The 18768-nt window shown below is 42.6% G+C and overlaps 1 protein-coding gene across 3 annotated transcripts in view; it reads left to right on the top strand.

Annotated features, from left to right (window-relative positions):
• The first annotated feature begins 5280 nt into the window (after positions 1–5280).
• The window catches only part of ACTN1 (actinin alpha 1), a 255126-nt gene continuing 241638 nt past the window's right edge, over positions 5281–18768 (top strand). For all 3 annotated transcript variants that reach the window (XM_030213778.1, XM_030213776.1, XM_030213775.1), the window contains exon 1: positions 5281–5531. In XM_030213778.1, the coding sequence (XP_030069638.1) occupies positions 5427–5531 (105 nt within the window). In that variant the 5' untranslated portion in view covers positions 5281–5426. The remainder of the gene's footprint in view (positions 5532–18768) is intronic.

The following is an 18768-nucleotide window of genomic DNA, read 5'->3' as shown; positions in this document are numbered from 1 at the left end:
TTATTGAAGCTAATTGGCATTAATTAGAATTTACATGCAGAACTAAGCGTATTTTATAACGTGCTGCGTGTAAATTCTAAGTTGCATAGTTGAAAAGGGGGCGTGGAATGGGTGAGCTATGGGCTTTCCTAAAATCTATGCGCATTGTTATAGAATACACCCGGTCTGCACCTAATTTAGGCATCAGCATTTACACCAGGTTTTACTTGGCGTAACTGCCCACAACTAAATTTAGTCGCTTGGCATATTCTATAAACCGTGCGGAAATTTAGGTTTACTCTATAAAGTATCCCTAAATTAAGTTGTACTTTATAGAATGTGTGTAGGTGAATTTCATTTCGGCGCTGAATTTTTAGGCATCATATATAGAATCTTGTTGTATATGTAAAATGTCTAGATGGCTTACCAATAAGCATATATTAATTACATTTGAAACTGAAAGCATGCCAGGAGTATGTGTTCCTGGGAGCATAGTTTACCCGGAGCACACATGAAGTTGTGATGTACCTGTGTATTATATAAAGTCTGAAGCAGGTGTAAGTGGGTGTGCTGGCATTTGCACACTATTAGGGATTGTTCTGGTAGTGTATTTTATAAAGACATATAGCTGCCCATTTTGTCTTTGTCAACAGAGTGAATGGCACATCCGGAGCCTGACATTTAATAGGGAGATGAGCTCCCTGTGGTGACTATGGCAGGCTTTGTTGGGCCTAATTGTCCAAGGCCATGTGGTGTGTGTGTGTGTGGGGGGGGGGGGGGGGATCCAAGATCAAATGCCAGAAGCTGGGGTGGGGTCATGGCCCAACTGGACCAAGGTAATTTTAAACTGGTCAGCAGGAATTCTCCCTAGGAGGGGTGTATGAAGCTCGGCGCCTCTGAGGCACAGGATTCCTTCCTGCTCCTCAAAGGCAGCTTACTTATACTTCCCACCTGCCCTTACTGGTATGGTCATTTGACCTCTTGGGTTTCTTTTCATAATTCTTGTCACGCCTGGGGGGGGAAGGATAACCAAGCAGTGATTGTTAGGCCTAAGTTTTCAATCGCAGGCTTGGAGATCCTGCGATTGAGAGTATGAAACAAAAGGGAAGAGTGATTCCCACTTGGTCCTGTTCCAGTAGCACCGGTTGACGTGAGCAGCTCCTTTCCCGCTCACTTGTGGAACACCAGCAGCACCTTTACAAGCTCACTCTTTAAATAATGTTTTCAGTGTAGTAGTAAAAGCCTAAGGCACCATGTCAGATTTTTGCTCCCACAGATTTAACCTCTCTCTTGTTAAACAGTAGCCTGCTGGTCAGAGCAGCAGACCAAGGAGCAGGAAAGCCAGGGTTCAAATCTTTCTTCTCCTACTGATACTCCTTGTGACCATGGATAAGTAATTTGACCATCCACTGAATCAGGTACAATGTAAAGATTGTAAGCCCCCTGTAGCAGAATTAATACTACAGGTATCTGAATTGTAGTTCACCTCAAACTTGGATTTGAAAAAAGTAGCTTAAATCCCACATCATTCTGATTTAATTTGTGAAGCAGCTCCTGTTTAGTGTCCAACCTGCACTATGAAGCACAGTTATGCTTTTTATCCATAGGGGAAATCGCAGGGTGGGTGCAATATTGGCAGAGAAAGTAACATTAGTAGTATGAGTTGTACACTGGGGGGGGGGGGGGGGGGCTGATGAACAAAGCATTACCGTGTCTTTAACCTGGTTTTACTGTGGGTTTTACTGGCTGAGCAATGCACAAATGGTTTAACTGTGGGTATTAGCTCGTGTGGAAACCATTACAAAGACCACATTCAAACGCGGTCATTAGATATTCCGCAGCCATGCTAAAAAACACAAAACGTTTACCCATGCATTGTGCCAGTAACATTTGTGGCAGGTCTGAGGCAGTGTAAAAGGGTTGAGAGGAGTGGGTGTCTAGCAGCACCCCTTTTCACTCCAACCCGCCCCAGACTGCTTCCTGCATTGGACCCTAGCAGCATCCCTTTCTCTCCCACTCCCTGACCCAGCTTAAAAATTCCCTAGTGGGCCCCCACCTATTGCTTTTCAGTCTAGTGTGGTGGTGATCTAGTAGCCCTCCCCAGCTCCCCTCCCACAAAAATTCCCTGGTAGTCTTCTCCCCCCACAACTAGACCCCCCAAAATCCCTGGTAGTCTAGTGGGCTCACCACCACCCCAGAATCCCAAACCAAGATCCCCCAACCCCCAATTGCTTTTCAGTCTAGCCCCCTCCCTCCCCCCCACCCACAGATATTTTACAAAGTGTGGCAGTCTAGTGGCCTGTCCAGCTCCCCTCCCACACAAATTCCCTGGTAGTCTTCTCCCCCCCCAAAAAAAAATCCCTGGTAGTTTAGTGGGCTCCCCACCCACCCCATGACCACAATCCAAGACCCCCCAACCTCATACCTTGAACTCTTGCCCTATTAGAGGCATGGGGTTGGGGGGCTAGCTGCTAGGCTTGGTGTAGATGAGCTGGTCCCACTAGACTACCAGGGATATTTTGAGGGGGACTGGGGGGAGGAAGGGGATTACTAGACTACCAGGGAATTTTTTTTTTTTGGGGGGGGGGGTGAGAGGGGGCAGGGAGACCACTAGACCACCATAACAATTGTTAATAATAGGAGGAGTGGGTTGGGTATGTTGGAGTGAGATGGGTGCAGATAGACAGCAGAGATATGTTTTGGGAGGTCAGGACAAGGTGTGGGGTTGGGGAATACTTGACATGGTTTGAGTGAGGGGCTGATGCATGCTTGTGTGTGCGTTTTAATTTTATTATTTTTTATGTCTACTTTTCCTTTCAGCATGACTCCCAGGATTTTAAAACAGCATTAATTTGCATGCTGATTGATTAGAGCATACTGTAGCATTTTTGTGATGCTAATTTGGTGGTAGAGTGAAGAGACTACCTCCAGGCTTTGTGCATTGGTCCCTGAATTAGTGCATGAAGAACACACAGTGCTGGCAGCAGCTAGAACAGATTAAGGGAAGGAATTCTTAACCTGGGTTACCATAAAGATGGATTAGTTTACTGTTAATCTGTGTTATTGGTAACTAGGTCTCTTTGCATAAAATGTGACCAGTGTAAAATAATGTCTTAATGGTAGCCTACGTTGCTAACTCCTCCCTCTTAGTGGGGTTTTTCAGACTCTGTCACCCAAAGTAGGGAAAGGGGAAGGAAAGAGTGTAAGAGGAAAATGGGAATAGAAAACACACGAGGGAAATGGGAAATAGAGGGGAGAGCGTGGGGATGTGGAGTGGGAGGGTTAAGGTGGTCAGTGTGCCACATGCTTATGCTTACACTACAAACACACATGCTTTCTCCCTGTATATTCACACTATACTGTCCTCACATTGTCAAAGACCCATATACACCTCCTTATCCCATATTTCAGGTACATCCAGTAAACACCCAGCTACCTGTCCGCAAAATTCAGGAGCATCTGCAAGACCCCCCACACACATATGAATGAGGGTTAGGGAAAAGCATCTTCCCCCACCACATCGATGTTAAGGGTGGAACCACCTCTTCCCTCATCATTTTGTAGAATTCACCTCTATAGCCATCTGGACCTGGGGCCTTGCCTAGAGGTCCCTGTTGTACAGCCCATGTTTCCTCTGCTGTGAAAGGGGCATTTAGCATAGCCAAATTCTCCGGGTCTATTTGGGTGATATTTTGTACAGAAAGATATATTTTACTTTCTAACGGGGGAGGGATTGGGGGTGAGTATAAATGTGCATAATAATCCTTCATGATGCGGTTAATTTGCACATCCTTGTTCTCTAAAGTACCATTAGATGCGTATAGGGCATTTATTTTAAAAGGGGCAGCCTGGCCAACATTCTACCACTTTTATTTACGTGTTTATATAGTTGGTATCTATAATAGGTATATTTTTTGTGGGCATTGTGATAATCCTATAAAAGTGTCTTTTAGTTTATATAGTATATTGTATGATTTATGTAGTGTTTCCTTCTTAGATGGTAATGAAATGTATTTAAAACTCTGTAAGAGCACTCCTTGCTTGTTACCCTAATTGCAATAACTGATTATAAATGAAGAGTTGTCCTAGGGGTGGGCGGGAAGGCTAACTAGATCCTGCAGTGCCTGCTACATTCTGTTAATGCTGTGGTACAAAGGTTTTAAAACGAAGTGGAAAAGACTATGGCGATTAGTTGATAAAATTTGCTTTTTATATTTTTATTTTGCCTATCACTAACCTACAATTCCTCCTTTAAACCCCAAGTCCCCAAAGCAAAATAGTGGTCACTTACCAGATAAATGGCCTCTTCTCTAGGACATACTAAACACTTGCGGTGAGAAATAGAAAATGGGAGATGCTGAATACCTGGCTGGGGGGAAGAGGCTGGTAACTTCTACTAAACATTTCTAGAGCGCTACTAGGGTTACACAGCTACACTTTAACAAAGAAGGTCAGTCCCTGTTCGAAGCAGCTGGGATGGAGGAGAGAGGGAGGGAGGAAATGGGAGAAGCTGAACACCTTAGGGGAGGGGAGGGGAGGGGAGGGGGTGGTAGGAAAAAGAAGGGGAGATGTTAGATACGGCGGGAGAGGATCACAGGGCTGAATAATAGTCTATGGCATCTGATAGACGAGCCGGCCCTAAGATATAGCACACAGGTGCTCCGTTTACTGAAACAAAGGTGAACTTTAAAAACTTCCAAAATAAATTATAAATGAAAGATCTACAGGAATAATATCAACAGCGAAAACAACTACAGCTAAGCAGCAGCCAATTTCTAGCAAGGCTAGCTTAAATAAAAAGGCAACTAAGGCTATTCTTTATTAGGATGGAAATTTAATATATTAACACGAACAATTACAGCTACCGAGTTGCAACCATGACCTCTAGCTGTGTCTAGAGCAAGAGAACATGGCGATGCGCAAATCAAACTAAATACCAGTCGTCTGAACAAGTTTAGTATGTTCCAAAGAGTCATCGAAATGAGGGAAGCGAGACTGCCCGGTAGCAGCGCTAAAGCTCCAGCAGCTACTGTCTAAACCCCCCGAGCTCCGGCCAGGCGTCAGCACAGTTGCAGCCAAAAGCAGCGATTCTTTCTGAGCCATCACATGGGAGCTGAGGGGAGGGGGGCGAATCATAAACTGACAACCTAGCCCGAGAGACCTGACTGACACAATAAAGCCTCAATCACAGGACGCTGAGATTCAAATGACCGTGTCCTAGCTGTTGGCCGCCCTTCGGATTGGGTAGACAGCAAACTCCTCCCCCTCCCCCCTTATGAGTGGTTAGGTTGAGGTCTCGCAGGGAGCAGCAGTCTTGGCTTTTGCAACATTGTATCTCTGTTCAGCCGGGGGAGTCCTGTAAGTTATACTGTGGCAGAATAGGGCATCATCACAGCACATCAGAGGACTAGAAAGATACCTTTATAAAGAACCAAAGGGCACCAATCATGGACCATTATGATTCTCAGCAAACCAATGACTATATGCAACCTGAAGACGACTGGGACAGAGACCTGCTTTTGGATCCAGCGTGGGAAAAACAGCAGAGAAAGGTAATTTAGAACGAGAAGAAAAATAATCTTAAAGATAAAAACAGCCGCCAAAGGCTCTGGTGGGGAGCCATCAAAGAGGTGTTGTATTACAGAGAAATGTAGTAATGGGAGAAGAGGGTGGGAATTGACCCGACCTGCTCCTATCTTTTTCTGGAGGCTAATTATTTTGTGATTTATTACTACTTTCCAAAGAAGGTAATGTCCACGTTTGCTGAGGGGAGAAGGGGAGATGTGAGAAATACACGCTTACAGAACGGCTGTGGATATTTGCTTTCCAGATCAGAATCTCGATCTAGTAGGACCAGCTGTAGTTAGCGTTAGCTAAGTCTCTAAACGACTTTTTTTTGGGGGGGGGAGGGGGGGGGAGAGGTTGTATACGTATATCCTTTATTAGTGGGTGACACAACATTTGACGTTCACCTCAGGAATTCCATGATCTTGGCAGAATTTCTCCACTCTGGCGCTTCTTGTTGTGATATAATCTATACAGTACTAAGGGTCTTTATTTCAGACCCATTCTTGAGGCGCATTCCTTTTACCTCCTCTGCCTTTTAAATCTAAGGTAGAGCATTCCCGGTGTATAAGCGTCTGCTTGTTGCACATACCTGCTGACAAGTTTTTAAGTCGTTAATGGTGTAGTAATAACACAACGTATGTGGGTATTGCCGTATATGCATGCACGTATAATATGAACGATATATACGCATGGGAGAGAGAGAGAGAGAGAGCAGGGAAGGAAGCAGTGCTGTTGTATTCTTTCCTCCTCCTACCAACAGCGAAGCAACAGATGTTTTGCCTACGAGCTGCAGGAGCCATGCAAATACGATCTGTGCAGCAAAGTCATTTAATACCGAGCTCTACAATTTACCTGTTAGAACGTTCCCGTTTTCTCTTTTTAAATGCGGCAACGTTTCCTTAAAAAAAAAAAAAAAAAGGGGTGGTGGTTAAGGCACATTTACAACTTCTGGTATGCAATAAAGGGCCCTGATAACTTTTCCTGCTCAGAATTGAGCTTGAGCTGGGTGTTTCTCTTTTGTGAAGTTGCTCAGGTACACCAGCAGATCACACTACAGTTTATACCTGCTGGTACGTTTATAATTGTGCACTTCCCCCCAAAAAATGTGTAGCCTAGGGTGAACAAATAGGTTAGACTAGAGCACGAGAGAAAAAGAATCTGGCATTGGAATATTAATTGGAGCGGGATCTCGCTTGCTGTCAGCTCGTAAGAGAGGAGGAAGGAGCCCACAGCGACGTTGTAAAGTAAAGCCCAGACAGTAACATCAGTCGGGAATTCCGAGTTCTTTCTTTTTTTTTTTAATGTTTCTCCATTCCAGCTGATCTGAAGGGATATTCGGTTTCCGGCCTTTTGAATAGTATTTGTTAGGGTTGGGCTTTCGCAAAGCTCTCATGTCCAAAAATGGTAACATTCATACTTTTTTTTCCCCCAGTAACGTAAAAGGAGGGGGAGACTAGGAGTTTTATATATACTTTTTTTTTAAGGCAAAGGCATCCTGCATTAGATCACACTCTGGAATTCTAGTACTGAAACATTTCCCTTTTAGTCACTATAAGATGATAAAAGAGGGATTTTTTTCCCCATTTGCTTGGGATATTTCCAGATGTGGTAAGCACTAGTTAGGTTGGGGGTTTGTTATGTATTCTGGGAATTTTATATACATGTAGTTTAGCTTCAACAGGTCTTAAAATGTGACATTTGAAAAGCACCACATAGGGCAGGAAACTAATTTTGAATCTTGCATTCCTGGTGATTGCATTGTTAATTGATCAACTTTTAACTCAGGGCTGATATTTATACTTGGCACTTTTTTTTTTGATCCTTTGAAAGTTAACACTGAATAAAATCAGAGGCTGCTGCCGGGCCACAACCCAGTCGGGTTTTCTACAATGAATATGCATTGTATTTAAATAGATATTGTGCATATTCGTTATGGAAAGCCTGAAAACCCGACTGGGTTGTGACCCAAAAGGACTGTGGCTGCTCACCCCTGATCTAGTATATGAGTGAATGGTTTATTTGATATGATGATTACAGAGGGCCACCATTAGGGGGTGACTACCAGGGCAATTGCTGTAGGGCCCCATGACTCTCAAACTGAAGGAGCCCCCTCCCCAGTTTCTGCCCTGGGCCCCCACATGTCTAACCCCAGCCCTAGGTCTACATACTTTGTTAGGGCTTTAGCTTCTCAAGCCAAATGGAAAAATACATCAGAAGCAATGGAGGTACATTACTCATTCACAAGCAGAGAGTCATAGCCAAGAATAAAAGCCAGGGCTGGGTGGTGAATTTACATGTGGTATAAACATATAAGGAGACAAGTGGAAATGTAAGTTTACATAGTGAGAAGGTGAGATTGTCTCTCAGATAAACAAACCTGATGGATGCAATCCAGGCCAGCACAGGCCTTTCATCCAGTCAGCTCTGGGGGGCCCATGGTGTTCTCCATGGCATAAGCACAGGCTGATCCCAGACATGCATTCCAGTTTAACAAAAAACTGTACTGTGGCACAGAGAGAATCTTGACAAATTTAGGCTACAAATTTTTGCTCTGCAAAGCAGCAGAAAAACAGTCAGTCTATGGAGAAAGCAAAGTTCAAATCATTATACAACAGCTACTGCTCACAGGGCCCATGTTTTAGACGTCACATACACTAGAACCTAAATGAACTGATTAAGTATTTTTTGGCCCCTGCTTCTAACTTGGAACTGGGTTTGGGGCTCAACACCATGAGCCCTTCATTCACAACTGGTCAAGGATTTTTTTTCCTCCATTCACATATCTCCTGTCAAATCATTTAGCCTGGTCACTGCAGTGAAAGGGGCCACACAGCAGGGTTCCTTCAAGAACCCTTTCAATGATGAGTCTGTATAAGGCAATTTAGGTATCGCTGTTGTATGATGGTTTGATTTCTCACCTCAAGGGTTTGTGAGTGCCGCCTTGGCGCTCACCAGCCCTGGCTTACACAGGGAGCAGCAAATGGGACAGCTGCCTGCCCCCTGGTGTTGTATGGCTAGGAGCATCTGGCAGGAACCAAGGAGAAGTAGATGATGACACAAATGATGCCCAACCAGGAAGGTGAATCTTCAGAGTTCTTTAATGAAAGCACCAGAACTTTTAAGATTCACCTCCCTGCTAGGTTGGCATTTGTGTCATCCTCTACTTCTCCTTGGTTCCTGTTGGATTTGCTTAGAGGTTTCTTCCTGTTTTGTTTTTGACCCTGTTAGGTTCCCAAGTCAATGCAGATGTAGTTAAATACCCTCTGACACAGGAAGTTTGTGAGACCATGTAAAAAAAAAAAGTTGATCATGATTACCAGCTTTTTTTGTTTACACAACTGTGTACAAGTAACAAGAGAAAAGTAGCATTCAGATGTTACCCATTTTGAATTTAGTTTTAAAACTGATTAAAGACAAGCATGATATAGATTCTTTCTAATATAGGGTAAATTAGTCCAGACACTGGTCTACACTGCAGACATTATATCAGCATGATGCACAATCCAGAATAAAGAAGCCCATTGATGTTACTGAATGCGAGGACCATATGCTCTGAAAAATTATAAACAAGAGCAATACAGTTCCAAAATTTTCTAATATATAAATATTTCATTGTAGTATCATTTCTCTACTAACTTGACTAGTACTTGTGCTTGAAAACAATCACTGCTACTTCCTTTCTCATAGAATCTAGCTTCTGCATGCCAGAAGTTTGAATAAAATGCTACATCTTCATCATACCCAACAGAGCCCAGAAAACATTTAGAATCACCCAAATAGTATCCAAGCCAGAATATAATATATATAATCATTTAAATAATAAGACCATATTTTACCTCCAAGCACAGTAGTCTTCACTCATGGACCTCAGCTAACCAAAACTGAAACTAAAAATCACAGTTCTTTTACAATGGCTGACTTTGCACCACATTTGGAGTGACAGCTGATGTCATATCTCCACAGAGAGGCTAATTCCTAAGGAACTTAGCCCAAATTTACAGACTTGGGGCCTGTTTACTAAGCTGTGCTAGAGGCACATTATCGTGCACTAACCGTGTACATGCCCATAATATTCCTATGGGCTTCCACACGGTTAAGGTGTGCTAATTTTTAGCACGTGCTAAAAATGCTAGTACACCTTAGTAAACTGCCCCAATTTGACTGCCACTATCGGACTGACTGTTCACTTGTCTTTTAGATTGTAAGCTCTTTGAGCAGGGACTGGCCCTCTATGTTAAATTGTACAGCGCTGCGTAACCCTAGTAGCGCTTTGGAAATGTTAAGTAGTAGTAGTAGTAGAAAATGTTAAGTAGTAAACAGGGCCCTTAATTTTTACTAAACTTTTGTATCAAAAGCATATTGGAACACTCTATTTACCATATAACCATATAAACTACTATGCAAGATCCTAACTACATTACTTGCAATTGCATTACACACACATACAATATATAAATATTAGCTTTCCCCACCCCAAGACTACCTTATAATCCCTTGTGGTCAAATGGTGTAGTCAGGGCAGGAGTGATCCGCGATCACTCTTGCCATGTCAGCTATACTCTCAAAATGGCTGCAGTGACCTCTTGAGGTAATGGCAGCCTTTTCGAGAGCAGAGCTAGTAGTGCCTGGGGATTGCTCATGCCGTGATTATGCCCCTACACTGCCAGGGATTGTAAGATGGGCCTGAGGGGGACACCTACAGGTGGACAGGGGGGAAAGGCAACTCATGTTCTGGGGGAGGGGGGAAGGAGACAAATAGGACACAGCACTGATTTTCATCTTCAACTGGGAAAAAAAACCCCACGGTCACTTTTGGCTGAAATCTAAACCCGGGCCATAGCTTTTTGGCTGAAACTGGGCAGAAAAAGGATTTGGGACCTGTTTCTGCACCATAAAAATCAGCCTCTAGTATTTGAAAGGAGGGAACAAGAAGAGGAGAATAGTGTTTGAAATGAGCAGGTGTGAAGGGGAAAACGCCTCTAGTGATGGAGAGAGGGATGAGAAGTGGCTGGAGGAAGGATTCGGAGGGGCTAGGATGGGACAGAGGACAGTGAAAGACAGAGTGAGAAATTGGAAGAGGTGAAAGAAGGGTTAATAAGCTGGTTCAAGGTGGGAGAAGCAAAAGTTTGGTAGAGAAGAACTAGGGCTGGTGATAGAGTAAGTGTTGGTGGAAGGTATAAGCTTTATCTCTTCAAGATCTCTGCGTACATACTATGAACTCATGTGTTGAACAATGGGACTAGGCTGTACTCAAATTCAATATAAAGGCTGGAAACTCAAGCTAAGTTAAGACTTTGGTTTTCTACTAGTTTATGTATTGCACTCTGTATCAGCATTGCAGCAGCTTCTCAGGCCCTGTACCTGACTCCAGCCAGGCCTGATACTTGACATCTGCCGTGTCTTCTTCATCTGGCCTTGAGCCCTGAGGTGTCTGGGTTTATCCGGCCTTGCCTTTGCCTGTTATCAGTGTGATTTGTGCCCAAATTCTGATGGGCATTAGCACATTGGTGCTGCAGTGAATGTGGATGTGGCTAACAGAAGGCACTGTCATGAACTTTTCTGCAATTTAGAGATATTGCATATAATTGGAACAGAAAGCTGAATTATGTGAAAACTTTTCATGCTAATGCTTATTTCTAGGATAAGCAGCATAAAGTCTGTTTTACTGTTCTGGGATCTTGCTAGGTACTTGTGACCTGGATTGGCCGCTGTTGGAAACGGGATACTCGGCTTGATGGACCTTCAGTCTGTCCCAGTATGCCAACGCTTATGTTCCTATATCATAGTTCTGAATGCTTGTCTTCTCTTTTTAGAGGAAGTCCTAGGTCTTTGTGCTTTTTGTTCCTATTTTAATGGGTGTTGTCTTTGATTTCCACATAAGAGATGAGCAAGTGGATGCACCACAAAATAGTTATAATATACCCAGCCAGCCTGATTTTCAGGATCTTCACTGTGATTGACCTGCATGTACCATCTCCATAGTCAAAGCCCCAGTATAAATGCCGTGGGGGCCCTAGGCGAATCTTCAGCCTTACACTCCCGCCCTCCCCCCCCCCTCCCATTTTTAACTTTCAGGCCCCTAGCCTGCAAAACTGATAAATGCAACAGTCATCATCATGGACATCATATGAAAAAGCAGGTTAAACTATATACTGCTGGTTCTTTGAGTTTGTGTGCTTGTCAAGATATATTTTACTTTGCAACTGCTCTTTGCTGCCTGCAAGAAGTTGTCACCCTAGGCAACCACCTAGTCTTGCCTGATGGTTGAGCCAACCCTATCCATTGTATGCAAGTCCATATCTTGCATATTAATTTCAGGAATCCTGAGGATTGGCTTCAGAGCCGTTATTGAAACAAGTTGTATATTACATAACTTGCAGTTATAATGTACCCTCAAATTGCTATACTGCATGTGCTAATGCTGTTAGGAGGTCTTTTACATTATATTCCCATGAGTGTTTCTGTGTTTACCGCTAGCTGATTTCTATCTCGAGCTAAAAACGCTTCCGCAGCTTAGTAAAAGTCCCTCTTAATTCACCTTATTTGCTGCAGGGCCCATTGCATAAAACTGGGCCCAATGGCAAATCAGTCCGCTAAGTGATCCCCTTGGTCTCTTATGTGTTCAGTTACCTCTTTTTTTTTATTATTATTTTCTTCTGTAAAATGTGATTTCTGTGAAATTGGAGAAGGTGGCAGATGTGTACCTCATAGCATATACCTATTCAAGGGCTTCCCAACCTTTCCTGAGGATCCACAATGAATATGTTTGTTTATTTAAAGCTTGATAGTATAACAAGAAGATCGCAGTGATTTACATGAGTAAAACCAATAAAATAGGGTTAAATTGAAAGAACGCCAAAAGGTGACAGGAAAGAAACCATTCATACTTTACTATGCGTAGACTTATGGCCCTGTTTACTAATCTTTAATGTGCGTTAACCATGTACGTGCCTACAGTATCCCTATAGACGCCTACATGGTTAGCGCGCTAAGTGTAGGCCTGCTAAAAATACTACGCACCTTAGTAAACAGGGCCCTTAGTCTCCTGTGTGTGCAGTTGATTCCTGTCGATATTACTGTGGATATTCTGACGAGACGGCTTATTGTGGTATCCTTAGAAAAGTTTAGGAAGCCATACTCTAGTCCTTAAGAGTGCCAGTAAGGACCCTTATGCGTTTGCAACTGGATAGTGATTGCTGACTCTTTTTTTTTTCTTCTTTTTTTAAAATAAATATTTGACATACTTCAATCTTCTGGTTCTGGAAACTGTTTTGGATGTTCATAATTAATATTCATTATGTTTGCATTGATGCTGGTATTGGACTAATTAGGGGGTCTTTCTTTAAATTAGTCACCTTATTTTCTAATTCCCTTTACTCTCTCACCTATGTTAACCATCTCTCTGACCTCATGTGCAACTTTCTTTAGTCACCTTACATTCTAACTCCTCTTACTCTTACCTATCTTTGTTCCATCTTTGCTTATACCCGACACTGTCAATTAAAATGTTCTATTACGTGTTGTGTTGACATTGTAAGTAGTATACGGTGCCATACTTTGTATTGTTTGAATATTTTTACTGCTATAATTGCCTATTGCTCATGTTTGATTTATTCTTATTGTACACCGCCTTGAGTGAATTCCTTCAAAAAGGCGGCTAATAAATCCTAATAAGGTGAACTAGCATTTTTAGCTCACGCTACAAATCGGCTGGCGCTAAATGCCAAGACGCCCATAGGAATATAATGGACATCTCAGGGTTTAGTGCTATCTGGTTTGTAGCGTGACTAAAAACACTAGCACACTTTAGTAAAAGAGCCTCTTAATTTTCCTGTCTTGAATACTGTTGAGATCTTTACTTCCTTTTGTGCCTCTTCTGTGCTTCTTCCAGTTTTCATGTATTAGTGTGTATATTGATTTTCCTCATCTCATTATATTTTAAACTGTAAATCACTTAGATTTTAATTGCACAGACTTTCTATCATATACAACTGAACTTGAACTATAGGGCTGGATTTGGCTGTCCCTGAATAAACTATAGTTGAAAATTCCACTGTCTGTGGCAACCTACTTGGACATCCAGTCACCCCCAAACCAGTTGCTCTAGCACTGATGTTTAGTTGGCTTCATGTTTTCTTTTGAAGATATAGAGCTCCTCCCCCCCCCCCCCCAAAAAAAAAAAAATAGTTTCACCAATAGCCAATAGAGAGCCCAAAGATTTGCTGTATCTAAAATAGTTCAGCCCACACAGAATAATATTCTTTTGTCCTGTAGACTTGTATGGAAAAAAACGGAAATGTGATTGTGTGTAAATGGTTTTCTGCAGCTCTGGTATGGTCAGTGTTAGATACCTTGAAAAAAAATTCTAGAAAACAGAAACAGAGAAAAATATAGCAGAGAAAGACCTTTTGGCCAGTTCAGTCTGTCTTTCATACCAATTAATAAGCTCTGCAAACCTTTCTTCTCCCTTTGAGATCTGTGCTTTTCCTGGGGTATCTTGAATTTTTACACTACCTTGTTTACACCACCTCCACTAGCAGGCTGTTGCTTTACTTTTATAAGACTTTTACTGACCCCACCAACTAGGCAAATTACAATAATTAAAGTAGATATCGCAATATTTTCAACCAACCAACTCCCCATTGCATGCTTGACCAAAAATATAGACAATCTTAGGACCTACTACATCAATTAAAAGTGGATAAACCCGTTTACAAAAGAAATTCTCCTAAAACCAGGTCTTCATAATTTTTTTGTAAATTTTTCTTAGCATTGAATATAACAAATTTTAACTGGTAACTCATTCAGTCCTAATATTCCAAATGCGCATTTATAGGGAGCCTGTAATTTGAGACTATTTGGAATCACTAACGGGTTCTCCATACGAAGAGCGAAATTGCCTAGAGGAATCATATGCTTTCAAGAGAACTTGTAAATAAAAATGACCATCCAAACATAGTGTTAAACACTAATGTATTAAAAAAAGAAATGCTGTTCAATCAGTAACCAATGTGACCCCACTAAGAGGGGGGGGGGGGGGGAATCCACCTTTCTGTAAAGAAGCTGTACTGTCTTTCTTTTGTAAGCTGGAAATTGATTCCAACGTATCGCAGCTTACAAAGACGTCAACTTATCTCTATGACCAAGATGGCCACTAGAACAACGTGACACTTGCTGTATACATTTTTGAAAAAAAAAATAATTTTAATTCACCAGAAATGGTCCTTATTTTACAAACATATGCTTGTAAATGTCAATTTCATAAAGGTGTTATCTACATGTGGAGATACACACCTTGCACGTATTTCAAGGGGGCATGTGTGGGTTAGGCTTGGGGTGGGGGTCAGGCTTTATACAGCTCAGAAGCACAAACAGGTTTATTAAAAAGTGTTGGTTTTGGCCAGGGCTTTACACAACGGATTAAGGGAGTCATTCTCCTTAATTCCCCATTCTTTATTTCTGCCTCAAAACTGATACTAGAATTGCAGCCTCACTGCTTAATTGGTAGCATTGATATATGCAGGTTTATAAAATAGGGCAGCTATGTGATGAAACAGCAACACTTACACGTGAAAGTTCAAAATTGGCACCTCTATGTGGAAACTGCCAGGATTGTGCCATTTCTTTTTATGTCAAAATATCTTTTATTGAGTTTTCAGTACCATTGCAACAGATAAAGTAAGTGGCTATAGAAAACATAACAAATCACATGCCTAAAATAATTATAATGCAAGTCAGCCAACCCCCAAACTACTGCACGTCTCCGCCCGACTCATGTGACTCTTCCCCACCCTACCCCAAAGGATTGTGCTATTTTTTTATCGCAGTTTGGTAGAAGGACCCCTTGGATTGCAAACCTTCCATGGACAGGGAATCACTTAGGGGGTTCTTTTACCAAACCACACTAAAAAGTGGCCGTTGCTGGCTACTTTTAGCACAGCAGTAAAATGGACACCTTGCCATATTTTTGGTAATAGCTGTGGCTAATTTCCCCATTAGCACAAAGCTATTACCACCACCTATTTAGGAGGCGGTACGGGCTCCCGCACTAATCGGGTAATGTGCCTGCACTACCGAATTAGCCGCAAGCATTCCTGCTCTCCGCCCATGGGCACGCCTCCCGTGCTGAAAAATAACAAAAATATTTTCCAGTTCTCTTTTAGCTCAAGGTAAACCCGTTAGGCCTATTGCACCTTAATAAAAAGGCAGTGGCGTAGCTAGGTGGGGCCACAGGGGCCTGGGCCCCCCAAATTTTATCTGTGTCCCTGGTTTTGCTGGCGGGGGTCCCCAACCCCCGCCAGCTGAAGCCTTGTCCAGCACCAGTCTCCAGCACCGCCATGTTCCCTGCCATGCTCTCTCTTCCTCCTGACATCCTGCACGCTCCTTTCAGTGAAATTGAGCAAGGTATTTGCTGGTGGGGGGAGCGGTGAGGCGGCAGGAGGAGCAGCAGTGGGGCAGCAGACTAAAATGTGCCCCCCACCTCAGTCTCTGGCCCCCTCCCACCACGAGGTCTGGCTACGCCCATGGTAAAAGGGCCCCTTAGTGTACCTGACTGTAACTCAAGCTACTACTGAAAAAGGTAAGAGCAAATTCAAAATCCAAATACAGAAATATATATTGCAGCTCTGCTTGGGCTATTCCCCTGGCAATGCCTATACACATGTTATCCAGTCACACATTTTTATAAGAACAGTTTTCTGCATATAAAATTACCCCCTTTAAGTCACAATGAGAGAGAGTTCCAAGGTCAAAATATTTCCAATACATATGAAATACAATATTTTGCAACTATTAACAAGGTATAGATAGGCAAGAATATTTTGATCACTTCTTTGTAATCTTTAGGGTGTCTTTACAGGGAGCTGCATAACAGTTGGGGGAAAATATCTTGGGCCATTAGCGGCGTTGTGCACTGTACAAACGTGGACGAGGAAACACTGTTCAGTTTTGTTTTTTATTTCTCACATTTTGTATTTTTGTAGCATGTTAAACTTTTTAATGCATACAAATCATTTTTTTTACATGTTAATTAATAGAGGTGGTGGAGATGAAAACGGTAACGGAATTCAAACATGCGTGGGATATGCATAAAGGAATCCTGTGCAGCAGGAATGGATCCTCAGAAGCTTAGCTGAAATTGGGTGGCGGAGCAGGTGGGGGAAGAGGGGTTGGTGGTTGGGAGGCTAGGATAGGGGAGGGCAGACTTATACGGTCTGTACCAGAGCCGGTGATGGGAGACGGGACTGGTGGTTGGGAGGCGGGAAATACTGCTGGGCAGACTTATACGGTCTGTGCCCTGAAAAAGACAGGTACAAATTCAAGATATGAGTTTAACTTGGGCAGACTAGATGGACCATGCAGGTCTTTTTCTGCCGTCATCTACTATGTTACTATGTTTAGATTAATACAAGTTGAAATGATTCTGCTTGCATTAAGAAGCCCTTTTACTAAAGTGTGGTAAAATCTGGGCTTATTGCTTTTTAAAGCTGGACTTTCCCATACGTTAAGCCTTGAATGAACGAACACTTTTTTTTAAAAAATATTTTATTGCAGGTTGTGTGCTAATGTTGTCATTAGTGCACAGCACTTGCGTAGAGTTAACACAGAAGCACTTATGGCCGGATTCAGTAAATGGCACTGAAAAATTTGTGCTTGGTGCTATTCTATAAAAGGCGCACTGGGCTGAGTGCTCTTTATAGAATAGTGCTTAGCATATATTCCAGTGTCCAACTTTTGACATGAGGACTTAACACCAGCTGAAACTTGATGTAAATCCTGGCATCCTATTTGGGCGTGAAGCTCCCTAATTCTTTGGGACACCCCTGACCAACCCATGCCCCTCTCATAGCCACGCCCCCTTTTGAGTTGCACACAGATCTTTATATAATTGCACACAGCCAGATCTTATGTGCAAATCCAAATTAGAGCCAATTAACAGCAATTGATTTAGTGGCTTATTTTCTAATTTATTTGCACATGGATCTCAGGATTGTATGCAATTTTTGGTGCCCAAATTTGGACACCATTTATAGAATCCAGGGGTTACTACCTTCTGTTTAGGAGGTGCTGGTGCCCCTGTGTTAACTCTGCATTATCCAGTTAGCACTCACTAATCACAACATGCTAGCTGGATAACACGGGAACACCCATGGCATGCCCCTTCCCTAAAATATATATTTTTAAAAATCTATAGCACAAAAACAGGCAAAATACCGCAAACAAATGCGCTTCTGCAGTAGCCTGTTCTTGCACAATAACCACACATTCAAGGGCTTGACATGCTAACCAATCATATATGTGCTAATGAATGCATGTTCCTAGAGTGCCTGGGTTTGATTCATGGTTCTAATTTTCTGTTCCCTGGACTAGGCAGTGCTGGGTGTACTGCGGAGCCACTGGTCACAGCCCCTGAGTTCCACTGTTCACACAGTGGTAATGCCTAGTGGCTAAATTTATAACCAATAATTGCAGGCTTCTAGAAAGAGCCTTGATGTATGGTCTCTGGCTGAGGATCATTGCTGAAATGACTGGTAGAGGTAAAGTAAAGGGTGGAGGGGGCTGGAAAGGGGAGCTTCTAGTAGTTACAAATGAACTCATTGTGCTTGGTGCCAGATCTCAGCTCCTGTTGCATCTGGGCTGAAAGTCCAAAGGACCCAAAGGAAACATTAATTAGTTTGGGGGAGAAAAAGAAGAGGCTTATACTTAACTGGCCAGAAATTAAGTGTTTTATGCCAGTAATGTTTGTAGGTGTGATTAATTTGCCATTTTAGAGGGTCGACTTCCATGTTACAAAATTGAAGCATTCATATTCTGTGCAATTCTCCTGAACTGTAAACTATAAGCTATAGATGTGTTTTGCTATAAAGGTTTTAAGGCTTGTGGTGGTCCAACAATCTACCAGTTGAGGGATGCTATGTCTGCCCATATGCATGGAATAATAGTTTCTGCCCATATTTTACCATTGGTGTACATAGGGTTACCATATTTGCCCTAAGAAAAAAAAAAAGAGGATACATACCCTGCCCCCATCACACCCACCCTGCGAGGAAGTCTCGCGAGGCCGCCGATTGAACTCTCAGCAGCTATTTTGAATCTATGCTGGCAGAAACAGTCTGGAGTCACACCGGGCAGGAAAGAGGTCACTAGACCACCAGGGCACCACATTAAGATAAAGGAGGGGAGGATAGGTCACCCTGAGGCCCGTCTGTCTGCCAGCCTGCC

The sequence above is a fragment of the Microcaecilia unicolor genome, chromosome 9, assembly GCF_901765095.1.
Source record: "Microcaecilia unicolor chromosome 9, aMicUni1.1, whole genome shotgun sequence".
Taxonomy (NCBI): domain Eukaryota; kingdom Metazoa; phylum Chordata; class Amphibia; order Gymnophiona; family Siphonopidae; genus Microcaecilia; species Microcaecilia unicolor.
The sequence above is the reverse complement of the archived record's forward strand: the minus strand, read 5'-3'. Positions and strand labels throughout refer to the sequence as shown.